This window comes from Oncorhynchus masou, chromosome 17, assembly GCF_036934945.1.
Source record: "Oncorhynchus masou masou isolate Uvic2021 chromosome 17, UVic_Omas_1.1, whole genome shotgun sequence".
In the NCBI taxonomy this organism is placed as follows: Eukaryota; Metazoa; Chordata; class Actinopteri; order Salmoniformes; family Salmonidae; genus Oncorhynchus; species Oncorhynchus masou.
This window is the reverse complement of record NC_088228.1, coordinates 19,353,299-19,378,109: the sequence shown is the minus strand read 5'-3', so window position 1 is coordinate 19,378,109 and position 24,811 is coordinate 19,353,299. Positions and strand designations below refer to the sequence as shown.

The following is a 24,811-nucleotide window of genomic DNA, read 5'->3' as shown; positions in this document are numbered from 1 at the left end:
GGTGTGGAGGTGTCAAAACTCTCACACCAGTTCCCTCCTCCCCTCTGCGAGTGAGAGAAGGTCTGGTTATTGTCAGCCATTGCCAAGCTGATCTGATCCATTGTGATCCTCACAGGACAGTCATGACACTTGGCACACCAGTGTTTGGGATTTTCTCCCATTCTTCTCTGCAGATCCTCTCAAGCTCTGTCAGGTTGGATGGGGAACGTCGCTGCACAGCTATTTTCAGGTCTCTCCAGAGATGTTCGATAGGGTTCAAGTCCGGGCTCTGGCTGGGCCACTCAAGGACATTCAGAGACTTGTCCCGAAACCACTCCTGCGTTGTCTTGGCTGTGTGCTTAGGGTCGTTGTCCTGTTGGAAGGTGAACCTTCGCCCCAGTCTGAGGACCTGAGGGCTCTGGAGCGGGTTTTCATTAAGGATCTCTCTGTACTTTGCTCCATTCATCTTTGCCTCGATCCTGACTAGTCTCCATGTCCCTGCCACTGAAAAAAAAACACAGCATGATGCTGCCACCACCAATCTTCACCATAGTGATGGTGCCAGGTTTCCTCCAGACATGACGCTTGGTATTCAGGCCAAAGACTTCAATCTTGGTTTCATCAGACCAGAGAATCTTGTTTTTGAGTCTTGGGGTGCCTTTTGGCAAACTCCAAGCGGGCTGTCATGTGCCTTTTACTGAGGGTTGGCTTCCGTCAAGTCTACCATAAAGTCTTGATTGGTGGAGTGCTGCAGAGATGGTTGTCCTTCTGGAAGGTTCTCCCATCTCCACAGAGGAACTCTAGAGCTCTATCAGGTTGACCATTGGGTTCTTGGTCACCTCCCTGACCAAGGCCCTTCTCCCCCAGTCTTGGTGGTTCCAAACTTCTTCCATTTAAGAATGATGGAGGCCGCTGTGTTCTTGGGGACCTTCAATGCCACAGAATTTTTTTTGGTGCCCTTCCCCAGATCTGTACCTCGATACAATCCTGTCTCAGGGGTCTGAATACTTTCCCGAAGGCACTGTATGTGCTGTTCCTATCGTGGTGACATTGTATTTTACAACTTCTTAATTACCATGATTGGAAGTGTGTGTGTGTGTGTGTGTGTGTGTGTGTGTGTGTGTGTGCGTGTGCGCGCCTGTGTGTGTGTGTGTGTGCGTGCGTGTGAGGGAATTTGGCTAAAGAAAATTCCCTGGACTGAGAGCCCCTCCCACCCTGCTCTGGAAATGCTCCTGTTCTGGTGGTTTCCTGTTCCAGATGCCCAGACCTGCCTCCTGCAGCGAGACGACAAACATCTGCCTGGCTCTCTGGTAGGCCCCTGCTGCCATCTTAGCTCCACAGTACGTCTTCATGGCCTCCTCCATTTTCTTCCGACAGGTGGCGTCACTCCTAGGCGATACTCTTCCCTCAACCGACCGTGCAGACAGAGTTGTTGTGCTATCTGACATAAGAAAATGGGCCTCCTCTGCATCCAATACTCCTCCTGGACTGCTAAGCTGAGTAGATGGAGACAGTAAGAAAGGGTTAATAAAATACACCACCCAGACAGAATAAAAACTAATGAGCCAACATAAACTGCAAACTTCAACAGCTGGGCTATCTCCTCCATTTAAATTTCACCAAACAAATTAACATTCTGTGGACTTTGCTTTATATTCCCTATTGCTCTGTCTCTCTCCCTCTACAAAAACATATTTAATGGACTACAGCCAGGATGGATTTTTAGATGACTGTGTGTATTCTTGCATGTGATACTGAGTGCAGGAAGCCTTTCTGTGGGAAGCTACTCAAATGCTTTTCTAAATAATTATGACTCTGTAATGTCATCAAAATTTAACCGCTGCCATTTGGAACAGTGGAACGCGCTGCCACATACATATTTAATTTCACGATGGAAATGAAACTGTACTTTAAAAACATTGTCATAATAATTAGCATTAGATGGACACAGAAAGATGGATCACATCTGCATTTTAATGAAGATTGATCTTTTCTACTATCTGCAGTAAGCAAATCATTTGTTAATACCTTTATCCAATACATACTGTACATGTGTCAAACTACCCTAATAGTCAACTATGCAGGGAATAGGTTGCCAATTTGGAAGCAATCTACAGCTTCCCTATGCATAACTAACCTGGTGGTGTAGTCTCTCCCAGCGAGTGAAGAAGGATCTCTTGCAGAGTCTGGATGGTGTCCCTGAGTCTTTCCTGCCTGTGGAGACATCCACCACCTCCAGCTCTCCATCTCCAGCACTCCAGTTCACACTGAAGCTTGGGGACTTCCCTGGCTGCCGACCCTCACTGCTGCTGAGGCCTGGAGAGCACACAGAGACCAGACTGGGGTCAGGACTCAGTGAGACCCGAGAGGAGGGGCAGGTACGTACTTAACATGCCTATTCAGATGCATAACGTTAGAGGAAGAGACCGGACCATGAAAAGTGTCTGGAAGAACAAGCTGTTTGTCCTGGTAGGGAACATCTCCACCAGGCCTCCTAACATTTATCTTTGTCAAGTCTCTAACACTAGTCTTCTGCCAAATGAACAGAACATGTAACGTGAACCTAAATATCTGAAGCAACCTCTTATATCTGGGTGACTTACAGCCGAGGAAAAGCCTGTTGTGTCTATAGGACGAGGGCAGGGGGGTGTATCTTACAGCCGAGGAGCAGTCTATTGTGTCTATAGGACGAGGGCAGGGGGCATGACTTGCAGTCTATTGTGCTTATTGTTACTTAACTTGGTAAGTCAGTTAAGAACAAATTCTTATTTTCAAGGATGGCCAGTGGGTTAACTGCCTTGTTCAGGGGCAGGATGACATATTTTTACATTGTCAGCGCGGGTATTCGATCTTGCAACCTTTCGGTTACTGGTCCAATGCTCTAACCACTAGGCTACCTGCCACCCCTATAGGACGAGGGCAGGGGGCGTGACTTACAGCCGAGCAGTAGCCTGTTGCGTCTATACGACGAGGGCAGAGGGGCGATGTGCCCCATGCGTCGTGCCATGGCCCTTCCCAGGTGACCCGTGTGGCACAGGCTGCCCACCGTGAGACTGTGGAGGTACACTGGCTCCACCAGGTGAGACAGGAGAGAGCCCTGGAGACCTAGAATATTCCACCTGGAGACACAAACAATGAGGCTAGACACCAAGCAGACAAGCCCCCCTTTATACAGTATGTTATACTTTTATGAATCAGTGGGAAAGTTCTCACTGTCTATCTGGAGCTCACCTGGCAATTTTATCTGTGCAGGACATGGTTACGGGAGCTTCCCTCGGCGACCCCCTGTCCCATTTCTGATTGGCTCTCAGTACGCTGACAGGAAGTGTACCCTCACCGCCTTCCATCTTCATCCTCAGATGGCAGCGCAACTTCCTCACAAATCTATACCCGCTCTGGTCTGGGAGAGGAGACAATTGATATAATGCTAAGTTTCTCTACAAAGCACAGTACAGACAGGTGGAGCATTTTAAAGTATGGTCTTAATGTAACTGTGCATTCCTCATAATTCAGTCTTGTTGACTGTGAGTATGAATTAAATAAAATCAACTACCAAATGTCAATATTTCTTACGTGTAGCTGTGATCTCGTAGGGACAGTTGAGGCGTGCGTCACCGCAGGGCGATGAACTCACATACATATGGAACAGAATACCGTCTCTCAGTCTGTATACTGACTCTTTGTCTCGCACAAAAATCGACTGCTCCAAACTGCCTGGCCGGTTGCTAAACAAGGAAATGATGTTGTTATGATCATTTTGAGTATGAACTTTTTAAGAAGTGGTAACGTATAGCCAGGGGCCTTAATTGGGTATAATAGCCTAGCTCAACACCAACAATTTAAAATAGGCTACTAAAATCATTGCAATCCTGATTGAAAGGCAAATGCAATTTGGCGGAATTAGGGGCTGATTTTAGGACCATGCGGACGCCCGGGAGCGAGAGGAGAGGCTGTTAGTCATTTGGAAAATGTGACTCTGCTGCAGAGAACCGAACTCGCAACTTCGTCATAGCTGGATTGAAGTGGGGTATTTTTAGGGAATCTCGCAGGGAACAGCGCAACTTTTTCTCAAAACAGTTCACACGTAAAGATGACTAGTAAATGGCTTTGGCTCACCCCCCCTCAGCGCCCTTGTCACTTTGTTGTACCCTCGGTTTAGCTGAAATGACACCCCTGTGTGTCGCCTAATCACCAAATAAAGATATTTTGAGATTAAAAGGGATTTTTATGTTCAACATTTCTCTACTTCAATCATCCTTGTGCACTTGACGTTGGTGGGAATACACGTTTAATTATTCAGGTATTTAAAAATAACCTCTAGTACAAAATTATACTAGAGGTGATTTTGAAGTAATGGTTCAGGTGCATAACAACAGTTACATGAAGTGGCTCTTTTTAAAATGGCACCAAAACATCAGCGCAGATAGGTAATAGCTGATATTACATTGTTCACTTGTAACTTCAATTCAAAGGTACAAAAGCAAAGATTCTTCAACTTCATCCTCAGGGCTAAGGCCTTGATTGCATCCCAAATTACATCATATTCCCTTTATAGTGCACTACTTTTAACCAGAGCCCAGGGCCCTAATCAAAAGTAGTGCACAACATAGGAAATAGGGTGCTAGTTGGAATGCAACCCTTGTGTACAGATGCAGTGTTTGACAGTATGTATACAGTATATTACCAGAGGAAAAGCTCCAGTTGGGCATAGAGGAAGCGGAGGAAAGCCCTCCTGGTGGTGACCTCAGCATGGCAGTCATTAACCGCCCATCCTTGGTCACTGACACACTCTCCACTGATACACTTGGTCCCTGTCCCCAAAGACACCACCTGGGCTCGCCTCAGATCAAAACCTGACCATAATAGGAGACAAAAGGTCCTCTTACTTACTAGCCAACAACAAACAAAAATCAGCACAGTACACCTATACAATAGATTTGTGAGTATCTAAATGATACCCAATTCCCTATATAGTGCACTCTTTTTTTGTTTTACTTATTTGGACCCTATGGGGCCTGGTCAAAAGTAGTGCACTACATAGGGAATCAAATAGGGTGACATTTGGGATGCACCAACTCTTGTCTTTTTGAATATCAGTTACCGTAATTTGGCTCTCTCTACAAAGAACTTCATCTAATTAAAATATTACTGTAATAGACTAAGATGGCAAAATAAATGGCTTCTGAATAAGAAATTACTCTTAACGGGACAGAACATAATGCACCAGTCTCCTACTATATTGTTGTCTTGTTACGGCACCTCATGAAATATTTACAAAGACGTAATGACAGTCTTATCTAATCAATGGTAGTGGTATAAAGCTGCATCTTGTGTTGCAGAGCAAGCTGAGCAACTGCTTATTTTCCTGTGAGGAATTCTATATGAATGAGCTGGCAGGGATTCCTATTGGAACCACTGCCCTTTGGGGCAGCAATATCTGGGAAGCACAGTGCCCATAGAAATATAATGAATAGAAAGTAATTCATTCTAATTTATGGTTGTGCCCACGCTCTCATTTTTAGGTATTCTATTAGATCCGGGGAGCTCTAATGTTTTTGAATGAGAGTTTCCCATGCTGGCTTCAACTGAAGTCTCTTATGTGCACTCCCAGTCGACTGGTTTACTGTGCTCTATACAGACCTATATTCAGAGTCTTTTGATTAATTTACGACTTCTGCTGGTATCTACAGTTGTATAGGGAGAGATGCACCATTTTAAAATTGGACTTGTTGAATATTTTACTACCATCTTAAAAGTCAATGAAATGTGTCATCATGGTTGCATCCCAAATTGGCTCTGGTTAAAAGTAGTGCATTATACAGTACCAGTCAAAAGTTTGGACAAACCTACGCATTCAAGGGTTTTTCTTTATTTTTACTATTTTCTACATTGTAGAATAATAGTGAAGACATCAAAACTATGAAATAACACATATGGAATCATGTAGTAACTAAAAAAGTGTTAAACAAATCAAAATATATTTTATATTTGAGATTCTTCAAAGTAGCCACCCTTTGCCTTGACAATGTCTTTGCACACTCTTGAAATTAATTTAACCAGCTTAATCTGGAATGCTTTTCCAGTAGTCTTGAAAGGGTTCCCACATATGCTGAGCACTTGTTGGCTGCTTTTCCTTCACTCTGCCGTTCAACTAATCCCAAACCATCTCAATTGGGTTGAGGTTGGGTGACTGTGGGGGCCAGGTCATCTGATGCAGCACTCCATCACCCTCCTTTTTGGTCAAATTTCCCTTACACAGCCTGGAGGTGTGTTGGGTCATTGTCCTGTTGAAAAACACAAACCAGATGGGATGGCATATCGCTGCAGAATGCTGTGTTAGCCATGCTAGTATTCTAAATAAATCACTGACAGTGTCACCAGTAAAGCACCCCCACACCATCACACCACCTCCTCCATACTTCACTGTGGAAACCACACATGCAGAGATCATCCGTTCACCTACTCTGCGTCTCACAAAGACACGGCGGTTGGAACCAGAAATCAAAAATTTGGACGCATCAGACTAAAGGACAGATTTCCACTGGTCTAATGTCCATTGCTCGTGGTTCTCGGCCCAAGCAAGTCTGTCTCTTCTTCTTATTGGTGTCCTTTAGTAGTGGTTTCTTTGCAGCAATTCGACCATGAAGGCCTGATTCACACAGTCTCCTCAGAACAGTTGATGTGTCTGTTACTTGAACTCTGTGAAGCATTTTTTGGGGCTGCAATCTGAGGTGCAATTAACTCTAATGAACTTATTCTCTGCAGCAGATGTAACTCTGGGACTTCCTTTCCTGTGGCGGTCCTCATTCAAAGTTCTTTACATTTTTTGCATTGACTGACCTTCATGTCTTAAAGTAATGATGGACAGTCGTTTGTCTTTGCTTATTTGAGCTGTTCTTGCTAGAGGTCGACCGATTATGACTTTTCAACGCCAATACCGATTATTGGAGGACCAAATAAAGCCGATACAGATTAACTTACCGTGGCTTCTTACTGCATTTGCATAACAGGCAGGCTCCTCGTGGAGTGCAATGTAAAGCAGGTGGTTAGAGCGTTGGACTAATTAACCGTAAAGTTGCAAGATTGAATCCCCGAGCTGACACGGTAAAAATATGTTGTTCTGCCCCTGAACAGGCAGTTAACCCACTGTTCCTAGGCCGTCATTGAAAATAAGAATGTGTTCTTAACTGACTTGCCTAGTTAAATAAAGATTAAATAAAGGTGTAATTTTTTGTTTGTTGCCAAATCGGTGTCCAAAAATACAGATTTCTGATTGTTATGAAAACTTGAAATCGGCCCTAATTAATCGGCCATTGTGATTAATCGGTCAACCTCTAGTTCTTGCCATAATATGGACTTGGTATTTTACCAAATAGTCATAATCGGTCGACCTCTAGCAAGAACAGCTCTTTTGTATATCACCCATACCTTGTCACAACACAACTGATTGGCTCAAATGCATCAAGGAAAGAAATTCCACAAATTAACTTTAAACAAGGCACACCTGTTAATAGAAATGCATTCCAGGTGACAACCTCATGAAGCTGGTTGAGAGAACGCCAAGAGTGTGCAAAGCTGTCATCAAGGCAAAGGGTGGCTACTTTGAAGAATCTCAAATATAAAATATATTTTCATTTATTTAACACTTTTTTGGTTACTACATGATTCCATATATGTTATTTCAAAGTTATGATGTTTTCACAATTATTCTACAATGTATAAAATAGTAAAAATAATGAAAATAGATGGACTGAATAGGTGTGTCCAAACGTTTGACTGCAACTGTATATATAGGGAATAGGGTGCCATTTGAACGCAGTCCAGAGCCTACCTCTGGTCATTACGATGCCTGCCAGTACTTTGTGACGCCTGTGCGACTGGGAGGGAGTGCAGCAACAGTCAGCCAGCTCACTGTGTTTCTCTCTCACCAAGTGGAAGATATACTCTGCAAAGCACTGTTATCACACAAGTGGATGGATCACTGTCAAATCAGACACAGCGGCCAAGATAACATCTATTTTCACATCCACATAAACATCCACATAGTGGATCAAACAAACATTTACCTACCAAAACAACCAGATAATAGTTGACATTATCCCATATGGGCTCTGGTCAAATGTAGTGCATTATGTAGGGGCTCCCAAGTGGTGCAGTGGTCTAAGGCACTGCAACTCAGTGCAAGAGGTGACACTACAGTTCCAGGTTCGAATCCAGGCTGAATCACATCCGACTGTGATTGGGAGTCCCATAGGGCGGCGCACGATTGGCCCAGCATTATCCGGGCTAGTCTGTCATTGTAAATAAGAATTTGTTCTTAATAAATCTTCTTCAGGATTGGTAGGTCCTCCACAGGAACGTTGAGCTAATGTAGGCGAATGCAATTAGCATGAGGTTGTAAGTAACAAGAACATTTCCCAGGACATAGACATATCTGATATTGTCAGAAAGCTTAAATTCTTGTTAATCTAACTGGATCAGTCTAGAACTTCGCACAAACACTGCTGCCATCTATTGGCCAAAATCGAAATTGCACCTGGGCTGGAATAATACATTATGGCCTGTCTCTTGCATTTCAAAGATGATGGTACAAACAAAATACAAAAGAGGCAGTTACATTTGGGTATGTCATTTTAGGCAAACATTGAAAAGAAGGGGTGGATCCTTAATTAACTGACTTACCTAGTTAACTAAATGTTGAATAAAAAAAGATGTCTCAGGGAGAGTTGACAAAGAAGAAGCCTCTGTCAGATTTATTGAAAGCACTGTCACAGGGTTCATCCTAAATGGTACCCTATTTCCTATATATATATTTTTTGTTTTACCTTTATTTAACTAGGCAAGTCAGTTAAGAACAAACTCTTACTTACAATGATGGCCTACCCTAGACGACGCTGGGCCAATAGTGCCCCGCCCTATGGGACTCTCAATCACAGCCAGATGTGATGCAGCCTGGATTCGAACCAGGGATTGTAGTGACTGAGATGCAGTGCCTTAGACTGCTGTGCCACTCGGGAGACATACTGGACATACAGTATTACATGAGCATTATATGGTAAGTATATCTCAGAAGAGAGATACTTTGACAATATATTGATATATTGACAATATTTAGTAGCTAGTTGATTAACAATAATAATTAATAGGCTAACACATCCACTTTATTTACATAATTCATACAATACATAATAATTCAAGTTATCATCCCACCCATCCCATGATATCAAGCATGGAGAGAGGAATGGAAAGGAAATATGTTGTCTAAATGGGGATGCACAAGGTCATGTGTAATGATGCATAATGAGCGTGTTAAATAATTATCTGTCAGATTAATATGCTCTTCACACCTCCTCCGCTCTTAATTTCAATCTCCTTCAGTCTGGGGCTCCTCCTTGATCACTAATGGGCTGTGATGATAATGTTCATTAAGGTGTCTAGCTAGATGCCTGACTTTGAGGCACTTTTTGGAGGGCTAGGGATCCGTCTGATGAAAAACCCAGGATGTGTCCAAAAACCCAGGTGATGCAATCCTGAACGGTTACATCACTGCCTGGTATGGCAACTGCTCGGCATCTAACCGTAAGGCGCTACAGAGGGTAGTGCCAACGGCCCAGTACTTCACTTGGGCTGAGCTCCCTGCCATCCAGGACCTATATAATAGGCGGTGTCAGAGTAAAGCCTATAAAATTGTCAGAGACTCCAGTCACCCAAATCATAGACTGTTTTCTCTGCTACCGCACGGCAGGTGGTACCGGAGCACCAAGTCTAGGACCAAAAGGCTCCTCAACAGCTTCTACCCCAAGCCATAAGACTGCTGAACAATTAATAAAATCGCCATGGACAATTTACATTGACCTCCCCTTTTGTACACTGCTGCTACTCAATGTTTATTATCTATGCATAGTCACTTCAGCCCCACCTACATGTACAGATTACATCAACTAGCCTGAACCCCTGCACACTGACTCGGTACCGATACCCCCCTGTATATAGCATCGTTATTTTTATTCTTATTGTGTTACTTTTTATAATTACTTTTTATTTTAGTCTACTTGGTAAATATTTTCTTCTTCTTGAACTGCACTGTTGGTTAAGGGCTTGTAAGTAAGCATTTCACGGTAAAGTCTACACTTGTTGTATTCGGCGCATGTGACAAATAAAGTCTGATTTTGATTTGAATTCCTTGCATGCTCTCGCCTCACCTCCTTCTCGAATTGGAGAAGAAGTTCAGAAGGGAGGGATTTTAGATCTTCTCCTCCAATACGTTTGAGAAGGAGATGAGGAGATAGGATGCAAGGAATCAAGGAAAGACTATTTGAGATAGGCTCTTGTTTGGCTACTAGCAGACAAACTGGCTCTATGTCTTGTGGACAAACTCTCCATCATGGTAAAGCTTGCCTTCCTTTCCATTGACATGTCAGACTCATGGAACTAAACTTCTGGGACAAATCGTCTTCAAATGTAATTCTGAAAACACCCAGATGAAAAAATACTACAGTTTAGTATAGAATTCTGTAATACACTGTAGTACACACTGAAGTATCTCTCGATCATGTGTAGTACTTATTACATAATGTTGTAGTAGTAGAATACTACAGTATTATCTGCAAAAAAACACTGTAGTAAATACTACAGTAATGTCTGCAAAAACACAGGAAAATTAGCTTTTTGAGTATCCTCAAGGAGAAAGCCTCCACTTCTATGTTAAAGATTATAAAACAAAAACACTATAGTAAATACTACAGTAATGTCTGTAAAAACACCACATTAAATACTACACTAAATTACATTCAGCAAAAACACTACAGTAAATACTAATGTATACTGCAATCCGCAAAACACCACATTACACAGTTCTTTTACTATAGTATTTATACTATAGTTAACCGTAAATACTACAGTATACTACAAATTTTAGGCCGCAAAATCACAACAGTGAATATTACAGTAAAGTCTGCAAAAACACTACGGTGAATACTATAGTATTTATACCACAGTATACTATTGTATTTTTTATGTGTGCATAGCAGCAAAAGATGACAAGAGGTGCAGCTTTTCTGAGGCCAGACAGACATAACAGGGTTGTTTAGCTGCTGTGGTTGGGCATGCAAAACAGGACATCGTTAGTCCTTAGGCTCCTGGACATGGAAGGCATATTGATACGATACACTACATTTGTTGGCAGTCAGAGCACCTCAGACAAATTCAGTAGGACCATTTAAAAGATGGGATGGATGCTCATACTGCAGCAATAGAGACAAAGGACTGGATATGTCCAAAAACCCTGTTCAACCTGAGCACTTCAAGGAGGATGTGAATGAAAGCAATAATACAAAATGTAATGTACTGTGATTGTTATATCCAATTTTCAGCAAATTTAAACACTGTATCTCAACATTATCTTTGTTTTAGAAAATACTGAATATCAGTCAAAATTGAATACACAGGCTTGACACAGATTGCAAGATTAACAATTCTATCTTCCCATAGCAATATAAAATAGTAGAATTTCCCTTCCAGCTCAGAACCCTTATCTACTTCCCCAGAGTCAGATGAACTTGTGGATATCATTTTTATGTCTCTACATCCAGTATGAAGGAAGTAAGAGCAATGACAGGAAGTCTATGGGTATCTACTAGTTAATCTGACTCTGGGGAAGTAGATAATGGGCCTCCCGAAGTATCCCTTTAAGTTCGTAATGGTACTCACCTGAGGTAGCTGTGCGCTCTTGGCCCAGCTGGCAGTATTGCTGATGCTCCTCTCAGGACCCAGACTGATGTTAAACAGGTCCTGTAGGGCTGAGACTGCTGCCTCGGCTTTAGCCAGCCTCTTACTGCGCCCACAGCCCTCAAATACCCTTCCATCCACCCGTACTGCCATCACAAAGCTCCTGATCGGCCTGCCTTTCTTTCTCTCTGTCAGGCAGACGTACCTCAAGCCTGGCATTAACTCATTGAGCAGAGCCACGGGCCTCAGTTCCCCAACGATAGAGGAACCGATCCTCTGCCTCTTCTGATTGGCTGAGGACATCAGGTCAAGTGTCAGGCGCACTAGTCTCCCATGGTTACAGATACTGGAGAGCAACTCCTGTCCTTTTTTCACTGCTCTGTAGAGTTGTTCTTGCGCTGGTGGTTCCTCAAACTGCAACTCCTTTCCCCCTGTTCTGTGATTAAGGATTTGGTCTTCCTGTGCTTCTGGCTGAAACTCCTTGAAGAGCGTGTCGGGGACGAGATCAGCCTGGTCTGAGGTGAAGTCTGCTGGTGCTGTGGTGTTGATGAAGTTGAGGTTTCCCATGGTAATGTGAGCCTGATGGGCGTTGGGGAACTGGATGAAGGACCTAAGAGCCAGCTCTGCTGCCCTCATCTTAGCCTTCTTCTTGGTGGGGCCTCGGCCCTCGAACCTGAGTCCGTTGACCTCTACTCCTACAGCGAACACAGGGGCGTGAACTGGCCCTGTCTGAGACACTATCTCATACTGTAGACCTGGTCTCAGCTCATTCAAATGCACCAGGGCATTCTTCTTTGTGCCAGACCAGGAAGTCATCATTGTCTTCTGACAGGTGGCATCACTCCCATGCGACGCTCGTCCCCCAACCCACCGTGCAGACGGAGTCGTGGCGCTATCTGACGTGAGACAATGGTCCGTCCTCTTACAAATCAACTGGAGTTCGTAGAGAAGCCTGTCTTTTCCTTCCACCAATGGCTGCTTCCTCTGTAGAGCAGTGGTCCTGGAGAGCCCTCTGGAGATGTCAGTGTTAAGAGCTGGTGTATGATGTGCAGGTACCAGGGTACAGTCCACTGTCGTCTTTCTTTTGGAGATGTCAGTGCAAAGAGCTGATGATGTATGATGTCCAGGTTGTAGTATGGTGGAATAGTCCACTTGGTTTCTGCTGTCGCGGTTCTCCTTCACCTCAACGCTGCTGGTACCTGTTCCAGAATCAAGTCCAGAAGAAACATAGTTGAGGAAATCTTTATGACTTGTCACATTTGGTTGATGAGATTTTCAAGAAAAGTAAACTACAGGATATGGGAGAGCTTAGCAAAAGGTTACGGGGATGGGATGACCTGAAATATTTTGCTTTTACAAATGTGATGCTGTTTTCAAATGAATCACAATACCTTTCTCTTATTAAAGCTTTAAGAATTGATAAACTGATACATTGCTGGTGTGCTACTCTGATTGAAATGTGGTGTGAGTGAATAGCATGGAAAGGGAAATATATAAATAATTGACTTGAAGTGTCTCCACCGTCTCTTGATGTTGTTGTCCCAATGTCTCTAAACTTCATGGGGCCGATGAAAGATGACAACATACTTGTTCTCTCTGAAACACAACAGAGACGAGCAGTTACTGGGGAATTCACACAAAGCATGACAAAATCCCAGATATGTTAACCCACATAAGAGTGGATTACAGCACCATTATGTCATCTCCAAAATAGTTGTTGTCATGATGGAAGAGAATTAGATATAGATTCATATAATGTACCTATGAAATACATTTACTGTATGATCTATATTGAGCTCCATATATTCAGACCCCAAATATTACTTCCAGAAAAAAATACAATAAAAGTTATGAAATGGACTGAAACACTTTTATGGTAATAATTGCAAACTCAATGTGTAAATCTGAATGTCCATTAGATTTATGCTGGTTGAAGGGATAGAGAGAAAACAAAACACAGGTTTAGAGCCAACTGGAGTAATTGAAAGGTGTGGCCGATAAGACCAGAGGATTACACACAGAGGCTGTGTCCCATTAATGGAATCCCCTAAGACAAACCAGCCAATCAAACTAGTTTTATGTAGCCTAGTGGTCTCCTAAATGTTTGCAGATTGTATGGACAACCAAGCAGTTTATTTGTTTGTTTTTATCAATTATGCTTTGTTAATAGACAAAGAACTGTCAATCTGCTCACACTTCTTTTGAGCAGATGTGTTATCTTACCAGATAGAAGGAAGAATCGCATGCTGATGACAATTGTGGGTCACCTTAGTGACCAATAGTTGAACACAATGAATTTTCAACTTAAAAGCACAAGGTGGTAAAAAAAAGGGGTCCATGGTCCACTGTACTTATATTGTATGTACTTATATTGTATATTACTTATATTGTATGTACTTATATTGTATGTACAATATATGTACAATAGATGTATTATGTTGATGTGTATTATAAATTGCATCTGGAATGTTCTCAAATTCTTTTAACTTCTGTAGATGGATAACATTGGTGACTGTTGTAGCTACCATCAGCTATAAACTGTCCAAGAAGTTCAGCATGTTCTTGCCCTTGAGGAAAGACAGTACGCATTAGAGAAAATCACACAAAACATTTTAAATTATGCTTAGCAAATGAGATTATCCAAAGCTGTCAGGCCTCACACATTGGATGGGAAGCGGGCGCTTTTCACTTTCCTTGCCATGCCTAATTTCATTATTATATTAAACATGCTTCATTAACAATGACGGGATTAACCAAGTTTGCCTCAGGAGTTTTAAAATAATCAAACTGGAATATGATGATGTGATATCAGATTTTACCCTTAACATGTAATGTATATAATATGATTCTCCAATGAAGCCTCGGGTTTGTGGAGCTGTGATCGTGTGATGATAAATTATGAAAAGTGTAAACAGTGCCCTACAGTAGGAACAAATGGTGCCATTTCATTAGGTTGAGAAGGCAATGCATGGGAGAGAGAAATATGTCAATTCAGCCTCATAGCTATAACCAAACATAACAACTAGGAGACTGTCACAAGATGAGAATAATAGAGGATCCTATCTCCAGAAATATCTGAGATAGGGCTAGGCCGAGATGTTTGACAGGTGGAGGACAGCGGCAACTTCAAATGAAATCAAATCAAACTTACTTACTTATGGTGTAGAACGACTGACATGTCTCTACTTCAAGGTGGTAAGGGGCCTTACTTACTTTCTAGAGTGCAGTGTCTTTGAGGTATTGTATTACGCAGCAGGGAAATGTTTCATTAGAAATATCACTGTTTGCCTTGAATTCACTGTACTGTATTTAGTGTATTCAATATTGTATACTGTATTTAACAGCATTAAGCTTAAACTCTTACAGGTAGTGTATACAGTTAAGTCCTTGTTTCCTGTGAGGGTATAGTCAGATTAACCTGAATTAAATCTAAAGGCACAGTCTAATACACATTTTGCTAATGCACGTGTAATCCACCCAGAATGGGGATGAGCTAAATGCCTAGGCTACTGTCGCCTTATAATATTACTGGTTGTATCTAGTCTTCATGTTAACCCTCACATTCTTTATAATTGAGACTAGAGTTCTATCTAGCGTGTTTGGCGTTCAAACTGACAATTTGGTGCTTGTATTGAGTAAGCATTCTCTTCTATCAAGTCAGTTAACAATGATGGAGTTCAGAGAGAGATACTAGCTAAGCAGCTACGTGACAAAATACATTTATATGTTTTGGATTTCAGAGTAAATGACACCATAGGCTGCAAGAATGAGGGTACAACTTTCCCCTGCCACACCAGTTGAAAAGCCTTAGAATTACATCATTTCTCTGTGTTTTTGGTTCCCATTTCATTTTTCTGCATTTAATATTATTGCCTGTATGTTTGTTTTACTCCATGTGTAACTCTGTGTCGTTGTATGTGTCGAACTGCTTTGCTTTATCTTGGCCAGGTCGCAATTGTAAATGAGAACTTGTTCTCAACTTGCCTACCTGGTTAAATAAAGGTGAAATAAATAAATAAAATGTAAAAAAAAATCACAGGAACTGCAAGGTGTCACAGTGAAGTATGTGCATTATTTATCCAATTTCTTTTCTATAATATAATTATTAGTTTATCAGGTCTGCTTACATGCAAAAACCTGAATTTTCATTTGTGAAAATGACTAATTTTCATGCTGTGGTGGTGAGATGGGGTTTTCTGAGTCTAAGCTTAAGTTTAACTGGTACAAACGTGGGATATGACCTACTATCCAGCCACCTCTTTTTCCTACTTCCCCTGATCTTCTTTCTCTCTCAGACTCTATGTGCATTTATGCCAAATGTCACCCTATTCCCATATTGGGGCCTGGTCGAAAGTGGTGCACCATACAGGGAACAGGGTGCCATTTGGGATGCAGACTCCCAGTGCTGCTAGGTGGTGGTGCGGCAGCAGGTAAATCCCAGTGAAATTGGTGTCTCCGGGTTCAGGGGCCACAACCCAGACTATCCCATAGCACTGCTGCACCAGTAATGTAACAACCCAGACCATCCCATAGCACTGCTGTACCAGTAATGTAACAACCCAGACCATCCCATAGCACTGCTGTACCAGTAATGTAACAACCCAGACCATCCCATAGCACTGCTGCACCAGTAATGTAACAACCCAGACCATTCCATAGCACTGCTGTACCAGTAATGTAACAACCCAGACTATCCCATAGCACTGCTGTACCAGTAATGTAACAACCCAGACTATCCCATAGCACTGCTGCACCAGTAATGTAACAACCCAGACCATCCCATAGCACTGCTGTACCAGTAATGTAACAACCCAGACCATCCCATAGCACTGCTGCACCAGTAATGTAACAACCCAGACCATCCCATAGCACTGCTGCACCAGTAATGTAACAACCCAGACCATCCCATAGCACTGCTGCACCAGTAATGTGTTAAACGTCCCTGTGGGACTACAGGGGAATGGTCTTAAAGGATAGGACCCTGGTTGAATAATGGAGAATACTGTAGTCCATGAAGAAGGTATTATATTAAAAAATACACTACCGTCCAAAAGTTTGGGGTCACTTAGAAATGCCCTTGTTTTTGAAAGTAAAGCACTTTTTTTGTCCATTAAAATAACATTTAAATTGATCAGAAATACAGTGTAGACATGGTTAATGTTGTACATTTTTTATTTATTTTTTATTTTCACCTTTATTTAACCAGGCAGGCAAGTTGAGAACAGGTTCTCATTTACGATTGCGACCTGGCCAAGATAAAGCAAAGCAGTTCGACACATACAATAACACAGATTTACACATGGAGTAAAACAAACATACAGTCAATAATACAGTAGAAAAATAAGTCTATATACAATGTGAGCAAATGAGGTGAGATAAGGGAGGTAAAGGCAAAAAAGGTCATGGTGGTGAGGTAAATAAAATATAGCAAGTAAAACATAGATTTGCAGTGGAAGAATGTGCAAAGTAGAAATAGAAATAATGGGGTGCAAAATAAATAAATACAGTAGGGGAAGCGGTAGTTGTTTGGGCTAAATTATAGATGGGCTATGTACAGGTGCAGTAATCTGTGAGCTGCTCTGACAGCTGGTGCTTAAAGCTAGTGAGGGAGATAAGTGTTTCCAGTTTCAGAGATTTTTGTAGTTCGTTCCAGTCATTGGCAGCAGAGAACTGGAAGGAGAGGCGGCCAAAGGAAGAATTGGTTTTGGGGGTGACCAGAGAGATTTACCTGCTGGAGCGCGTGCTACAGGTGGGTGCTGCTATGGTGACCAGCAAGCTGAGATAAGGGGGGACTTTACCTCGCAGGGTCTTGTAGATGACCTGGAGCCAGTGGGTTTGGCGATGAGTATGAAGCGAGGGCCAGCCAAAGAGAGCGTACAAGTCGCAGTGGTGGGTAGTATATGGGGCTTTGGTGACAAAGCAGATGGCACTGTGATAGACTGCATCCAATTTATTGAGTAGGGTATTGGAGGATATTTTGTAAATGACATCGCCGAAGTTGAGGATCGATAGGATGGACAGTTTTACGAGGGTATGTTTGACAGCATGAGTGAAGGATGCTTTGTTGCGAAATAGGAAGCCAATTCTAGATTTAACTTTGGATTGGAGATGTTTGATGTGAGTCTGGAAGGAGAGTTTACAGTCTAACCAGACACCTAGGTATTTGTAGTGGTCCACATATTCTAAGTCAGAACCGTCCAGAGTATTGATATTGGACAGGCGGGCAGGTGCAGGCAGCGATCGGTTGAAGAACATGCATTTAGTTTTACTTGTATTTAAGAGCAATTGGAGGCCACGGAAGGAGAGTTGTATTACATTGAAGCTCACCTGGAGGGTTGTTAACACAGTGTCCAAAGAAGGGCCAGAAGTATACAGAATGGTGTTGTCTGCGTAGAGTTTGATCAGAGACTCACCAGCAGCAAGAGCGACATCATTGATGTATACAGAGAAGAGAGTCGGCCCAAGAATTGAACCCTGTGGCGCCCCCATAGAGACTGCCAGAGGCCCGGACAACAGGCCTTCCGATTTGACACACTGAACTCTATCAGAGAAGTAGTTGGTGAACCAGGCGAGGCAATCATTTTAGAAACCAAGGCTATCGAGTCTGCCGATGAGAATGTGGTGATTGACAGAGTCGAAAGCCTTGGCCAGGTCAATGAATACGGCTGCACAGTATTGTTTCTTATCGATGGCGGTTAAGATATCGTTTAGGACCTTGAGCGTGGCTGAGCTGCACCCATGACCAGCTCTGAAACCAGATTGCATAGCGGAGAAGGTTTGGTGGGATTCGAAATGGTCGGTAATCTGTTTGTTGACTTGGCTTTTGAAGACCTTAGAAAGGCAGGGTAGGATAGATATAGGTATGTAGCAGTTTCGGTCAAGAGTGTCCGCCCCTTTGAAGAAGGGGGATGACCGCAGCTGCTTTCCAATCTTTGGGAATCTCAGACAACACGAGAGGTTGAACAGGCTAGTAATAGGGGTGGCAAAAATTTCGTCAGATAATTTTAGACAGAAAGGGTCCAGATTGTCTAGCCCGGCTGATTTGTAGGGGTCCAGATTTTGCAGCTCTTTCAGAACATCAGCTGACTGGATTTGGGAGAAGGAGAAATGGGGAAGGCTTGGGAGAGTTGCTGTGGGGGGTTCAGTGATGTTGACCGACGTAGGGGTAGCCAGGTGGAAAGCATGGCCAGCCATAGAAAAATGCTTATTGAAATTCTCCATTATAGTGGATTTATCGGTGGTGACAGTGTTTCCTATCTTCAGTGCAGGGGGCAGCTGGGAGGAGGTGCTCTTATTCTTCATGGACTTTACAGTGTCCCAGAACTTTCTTGAGTTTGTGTTGCAGGAAGCAAATTTCTGCTTGACAAAGCTAGCCTTGGCTTTTCTGCCTGCCTGTGTATATTGGTTTCTAGCTTCCCTGAAAAGTTGCATATCACAGGGGCTGTTCGATGCTAATGAAGAACGCCATAGGATGTTTTTGTGTTGGTTAAGGGCAGTCAGGTCTGGAGAGAACCAGGGGCTATATCTGTTCCTGGTTCTAAATTTCTTGAATGAGGCATGCTTATTTAAGATGGTGAGGAAGGCATCTAAAAACAATAATACAGGCATCCACTACTGATGGGATGAGATCAATATCCTTCCAGGATACCCCGGCCTGGTCGATTAGAAAGGCCTGCTCGCTGAAGTGTTTCAGGGAGCGTTTGACAGTGATGAGTGGAGGTCGTTTGACCGCTGACCCATTACGGATGCAGGCAATAAATGACTATTGTAGCTGAAAATTGCTGATTTTTTTATGGAATATCTACATAGGCATACAGGGACCCATTATCAGCAACCATCACTCCTGTGTTCCAGTGACACATTGTGTTAGCCAATCCAAGTTTATCATTTTAAAAGGCTAATTGATCATTAGAAAACCCCTTTGCAATTATGTTAGCACAGCTAAAAACTGTTGTTCTGATTAAAGAAGCAAAAAAACTGGCCTTCTTTAGACTAGTTGAGTATCTGGAGCATCAGCATTTGTGGGTTAGATTACAGGCTCAAAATGAAACAAATAACAAATAACTTTCTTCTGAAACTCGTGAGTCTATTCTTGTTCTATGAAATGAAGGCTATTCCATGCAAGAAATTGCCAAGAAACTGAAGATCTCATACAGCGCTGTGCACTACTCCCTTCACAGAACAGCGCAAACTGGCTATAACCAGAATAGAAAGAGGAGTGGGAGGCCCGGGGCACAACTGAGCAAGAGGACAAGTACATTACGGTGTCTAGTTTGAGAAACAGACACCTCACAAGTCCTCAACTAGCAGCTTCATTAAATAGTACCCGCAAAACACCAGTCTCAATGTCAACAGTGAAGAGGCGACTCCGGGATTCTGGCCTTCTATGCAGAGTTCCTCTGTCCAGTCTCTGTGTTCTTTAGCCCATCTTAATATTTTATTTTTATTGCCAGTCTGTGATATGGCTTGTTCTTTGCAACTCTGCCTAGAAGGCCAGCATCCCAGTGTCACCTCTTCAAGTTAGTTTTTGTTGAACCTGTAGACATCTAAATACATTGGAAGCCATTATCATTCAGTTCAGGCATAAAGAGTGTAGAAAGGCCATGGTTGCATCCTAAATGGCACACTATTCCGTATTTAGTGCACTACGTTATGGGTTCCGGTCAAAAGTAGTATACTAAAATGGGAATGGGGTGCCATTTGGGACGCATACATTTTGTGGCTCAGTTGACTAATCTCTGCTAGACACTGATTGCCAGTTCTGCTAGGGAGATAAGGATACCTCCTGGACCTCTTTTTAAGAGGTTGAGCAAATAACTCATTTTTATCTCATAGTGGACCCTCCACCTCCTGGCTAAATGCATTGTTTGAGCTGATTGGCTGACCAGAAAAAATATTTTCTTTTCCAAAAATATTTCCAGGAAAACATTAACATTCATTATATGAAAAATATATACTGTCATAAAGTAATCAATATAAAAGTTAATTTACATGTTTTGATATGTCACTAGTGCTAGTCATAACATCAGAGAAACATACACAGACACAATACTTTACTTTGCACAAACATCGATACCGGGGTTTATATGTCTCTAGTTTAAGATTTGCATATTTGCATTGTCATCATCTTTTCAAATTGGGTTTGCTGAGGCCAACATGGTTTAAATATACAGTACATACATTCAATTTTCACATTTCAATCCACTTAGTGGATCAAATAAGCCTCACATTTAACGGCGACAAATTGGTCATAATTTCTCCTCAGTAGAATTTACCAGCTCAGCAGGGCCAGGTTTGGGTCTGGCTGGGGGAAGGGGAAATGAGGTGAGAAATAAACCGCTTCTGCATCCCAAATGGCACCCTATTCTCTATATACAGTATTGCACTACTTTTGACCAGGGCTCATAGTGGATGAAGAGGGGATGGTGGACAAAAGGACCTGGTGGGCGAAAAGATAAGAAAATTGAGAAAGTCAGTCATCACTACCACCACCACCAGTGTATTCTGTTCATCAAGGTGGAAATATCCACAGAGTGCTGCAAAGATGCTGTTAGACTTTCCATTTTGATCTCTGTATAGGATATGTGGCTCCCTTCCCTTGATGGATATGGGGCTCCCTTCCCTTGATGGATATGGGGCTCCCTTCCCTTGATGGATATGGGACTCCCTTCCCTTGATGGATATGGGGCTCCCTTCCCTTGATGGATATGGGGCTCCCTTCCCTTGATGGATATGGGGCTCCCTTCCCTTGATGGATATGGGGCTCCCTTCCCTTGATGGATACGGGGCTCGCTTCCCTTGATGGATATGGGGCTCCATTGCTAAGTGAACAAAATATATATTGTTCTGCAAGAGATGATATCAGTTAAGCCTTGTTCATATTGGCAGTTTGAAGTGACTCAAATCCTATTTTCTGGCATATCCAAATCTGTTCTTTTTCCTGCAGTCTGAACAGACAAAAAGCACATGGAATCTAATATTTCAAGCAAATCTAATTCCTGGCCATGCGACTTGTGTCTGAATGGGCAATTCTGATTAACATGTGCTCAAGTGGTTTTTAGACTGCGATTTGGCATATCTTGTTGCTTGCTAGCTTTTCTGTTGACAGTTTGACAAGAACATGTGGTAGCTAACTAGCTTGTTAATCGTTTACTAACAAATGAGTGAATGTGCTAGAAAGCTAAACAGCTAGCTAGCTCAGTGCTGTGGCCAAAAAGGACTTGTTTTGAAAGTTGGATCATCTTATCCTTTGAGGCTTTAAAAGTGTTCTTGTACTATGATTTTGAACATTCAAAACAACTGGGAAACGACATTGGCAGGCATTATTGTCTCCTTAGCTTGTTACATAACTTCCGAGTGATAGTAAGCACAAGCACCACCACCAATCAGCCTACACCACTGTGGACACACCCGTAGTTACTATGACAACTAGTGTAGCCATGTCAGCAAATGATTTGCTGTCTGAACACACAAAAATCTGATTTGCACACATGTAACTTCAAATTTGAACAGATTTGAAAAACAAAACCAGCCTCAGCACTGCCCAGCTGATTCAAATGATCAACTCATCATCAAGCTTCAAGTGGTATTTATGTATTCATTTGTGATGCTATCCTTGATATGATCCTGTTGTTGTCACATTCTACACATGCATCTATCCAATGTTATCATGGTTTGTTATAAGAGATATTCTTTTGGATGGAACATTAAACGGGTGTCCTGACTCTCTGTGGTCACTAAAGACTCCATGGCACTTATCATATGAGTAGGGGTGTTAACCCCAGTGTCCTGGCTAAGTTCCCAATCTGGCCCTCATACCATCACTGTCACCTAATCATCCCCAGCTAACAATTGTCTCATTCATACCCCTCCTCTCCCCTGTAAGTATTCCTCAGGTCTTTGCTGTAAATGAGAATGTGTTCTCAGTCAACTTACCTGGTAAAATAAGAGTAAATTAAAAAATAGTATACTTTAGTCATTCACAATGACCTGGTGATGTAAAAGTCTAATAATGACATTATCTTCCATATACCTACAGATACCTTGCAATTGGAGATTCCTTCAAAACAATTGCTGATAGTTACAAGGTTGGGTGACAAGGGCCATCTGGGACTGCCTCCTGGAGGTATTCAGGCGTGTGAAGGCTACCTGTGTCCTGCACAACTTCATGAGAATGGACATGAGGACCAGGAGGGGATCTGCAGCTCACCACCGTGTGCCAGAGGAGAAGTCAGCTGCTCTGCAGGATGTTTCAACGATGGGGTCCAACAACGCGGCAAGAGAGACAATCCCTGTGCGGGAGATTTTCACCTCCTACATCTTCGAAGAGGGTGCTGTTCCCTGGCAACACCATAGACTACACTATGCACAACACATTGTAATAAGAGTATTCTTCCATTTACTTAGCTATGTCAACTGCAGTTATTCAATTCCCAGTTTCTCTCCCTTTGATGTCTACTTCTCAGGTGAGGGTGCTGTTTAGGTAAGGGGGATGTCTGTACAAAAACAAAACAGGCTAATTTAAGTCTCCCGTATAGAAATGTTTTTGAACAATTACACACCCTATAACCCACACACTGATGTATCAATCTGATTTATGACTCGTTGTGCAGTAAGCAAGCTCAGGTGTATAACTGTGAATCATTCCACCTTCAAAGACTAACTTCATGAGAATGGAGTACTTTATACGTTTCAGTATAAAGTACTCTGCAGGCACTTAGTGTGGACACCAAGTGAAGCCACAGACACACAGATTCTTGTTGAACACTGTCTCTGACAGTGTTATTTTTTCAATAACAGTCTCTCTCCTTTACTTCATCCCTCTTCCCCCTTCTCCCTAAGTCCTCTAGGTTATATCACCTGTGTCAGTGAGCACCTCCTGCATCTGAACTGGCTGACACATAGAGGGCACAGCATGATCAGAGGTGAGAGGTTACTTGGTTGGGTCAACAGGAAGTATTATTAAAGAGATACTTTACATTGAAATACAGATAGAGATGTAGTAGTCCCAGAGTTAATGATCCAAGGTCAGTTTTGCATTTCCCCTCCTGATTATGATGACTGACAGTGATAGTATACAAAAAACACAAGGCTAAATCATGCTCTCTCTCTCTATCTCCATTCTGTCTTTCGTCTGCAGGCATGTTTTGATGTGAGAGAGGATGCCAACCCCCAGTCCCGTCATCGCCACCTCACCCGCTCTTAAGATAACCTTCGGGCCGACTGGGAGCCCAAGGCTGGTTAAGAGACACCACTAGAGACACTATTATGTAATTTTGATGAACTGAGAGAATATTAGGGTAGCACTGTGATTCATTAATCATATGCTGCCTTCCCTGCTCCTATGTTCTTACCTCTTTCCCTTTCTGTCTTTTACACCTCTCTCACTACCACTTTCTTCCTTTGTTTTTATAATGCACAACAGATCTGCACTTGAACTTGTATTTATAATATAATATGACAATTCGAATATTTATAATGCATGTATTATGTGTTTATAATATTTGGTTAATTAACTTCTTTCAATAAAGCATTCCACATTCTCTACTGGTTGAAATTAAGTCTCTCATTTGATGAAATACTACAGTTATCCTGTGTTTATCAGATCAATGCAGATGAAGGAAATGAGATATTGTGATGAACCGGTTTTAGAGTATTGACATGATGAATAAGAAGTGTAGTGTACTGTTTTCTTTTTATTCTGTTTCTGTATATAGGAATTACAAATCATCCTTTAACCCATTAAATCATGTTTCTAGTCTATTGCATAGTTACAATGTGTAACCATTAATGTCCCAGCACCAGGATTGGTAAATACTGTTGAAGTGTATAATTGTAATACATACATGCAAACACAGCATCATTCAAAGACTGGAATTTGATACTCCTGGTATTGGTTATGACTGAAAAAGAATGTCTCACAGACAATCATACCTGAACTGCACCTTTATTTGCCAAGGTAGAGTACATGGGGCATGAGAGTAGATCAAAACAACTTGCACCAATTCTGTGCTTTTTTTTCTCTCAATCCAGTTTTCCCATTGTAGTGAAGTTCAGACTCCATGGAAACACGAAGGCTCATAAGGAAAGAACAAAGTGTTATTCA

General features: G+C 42.2%; 1 protein-coding gene across 1 annotated transcript in view; it reads right to left on the bottom strand.

The window, feature by feature from the left end:
* Positions 1 to 266: 266 nt before the first annotated feature.
* LOC135558172 (double-stranded RNA-specific editase B2-like) overlaps positions 267 to 24,811 on the bottom strand; it is a 38,369-nt gene continuing 13,824 nt past the window's right edge. The window contains exons 2-10 of the mRNA XM_064991910.1: positions 13,213 to 13,302; positions 11,689 to 12,905; positions 7,811 to 7,934; positions 4,664 to 4,832; positions 3,553 to 3,704; positions 3,211 to 3,379; positions 2,917 to 3,098; positions 2,117 to 2,295; positions 267 to 1,475 (exon numbers count right to left, since the gene is read on the bottom strand). Of these exons, the coding sequence (XP_064847982.1) occupies positions 1,158 to 1,475; positions 2,117 to 2,295; positions 2,917 to 3,098; positions 3,211 to 3,379; positions 3,553 to 3,704; positions 4,664 to 4,832; positions 7,811 to 7,934; positions 11,689 to 12,905; positions 13,213 to 13,302 (2,600 nt within the window). The 3' untranslated portion in view covers positions 267 to 1,157. The remainder of the gene's footprint in view (positions 1,476 to 2,116; positions 2,296 to 2,916; positions 3,099 to 3,210; positions 3,380 to 3,552; positions 3,705 to 4,663; positions 4,833 to 7,810; positions 7,935 to 11,688; positions 12,906 to 13,212; positions 13,303 to 24,811) is intronic.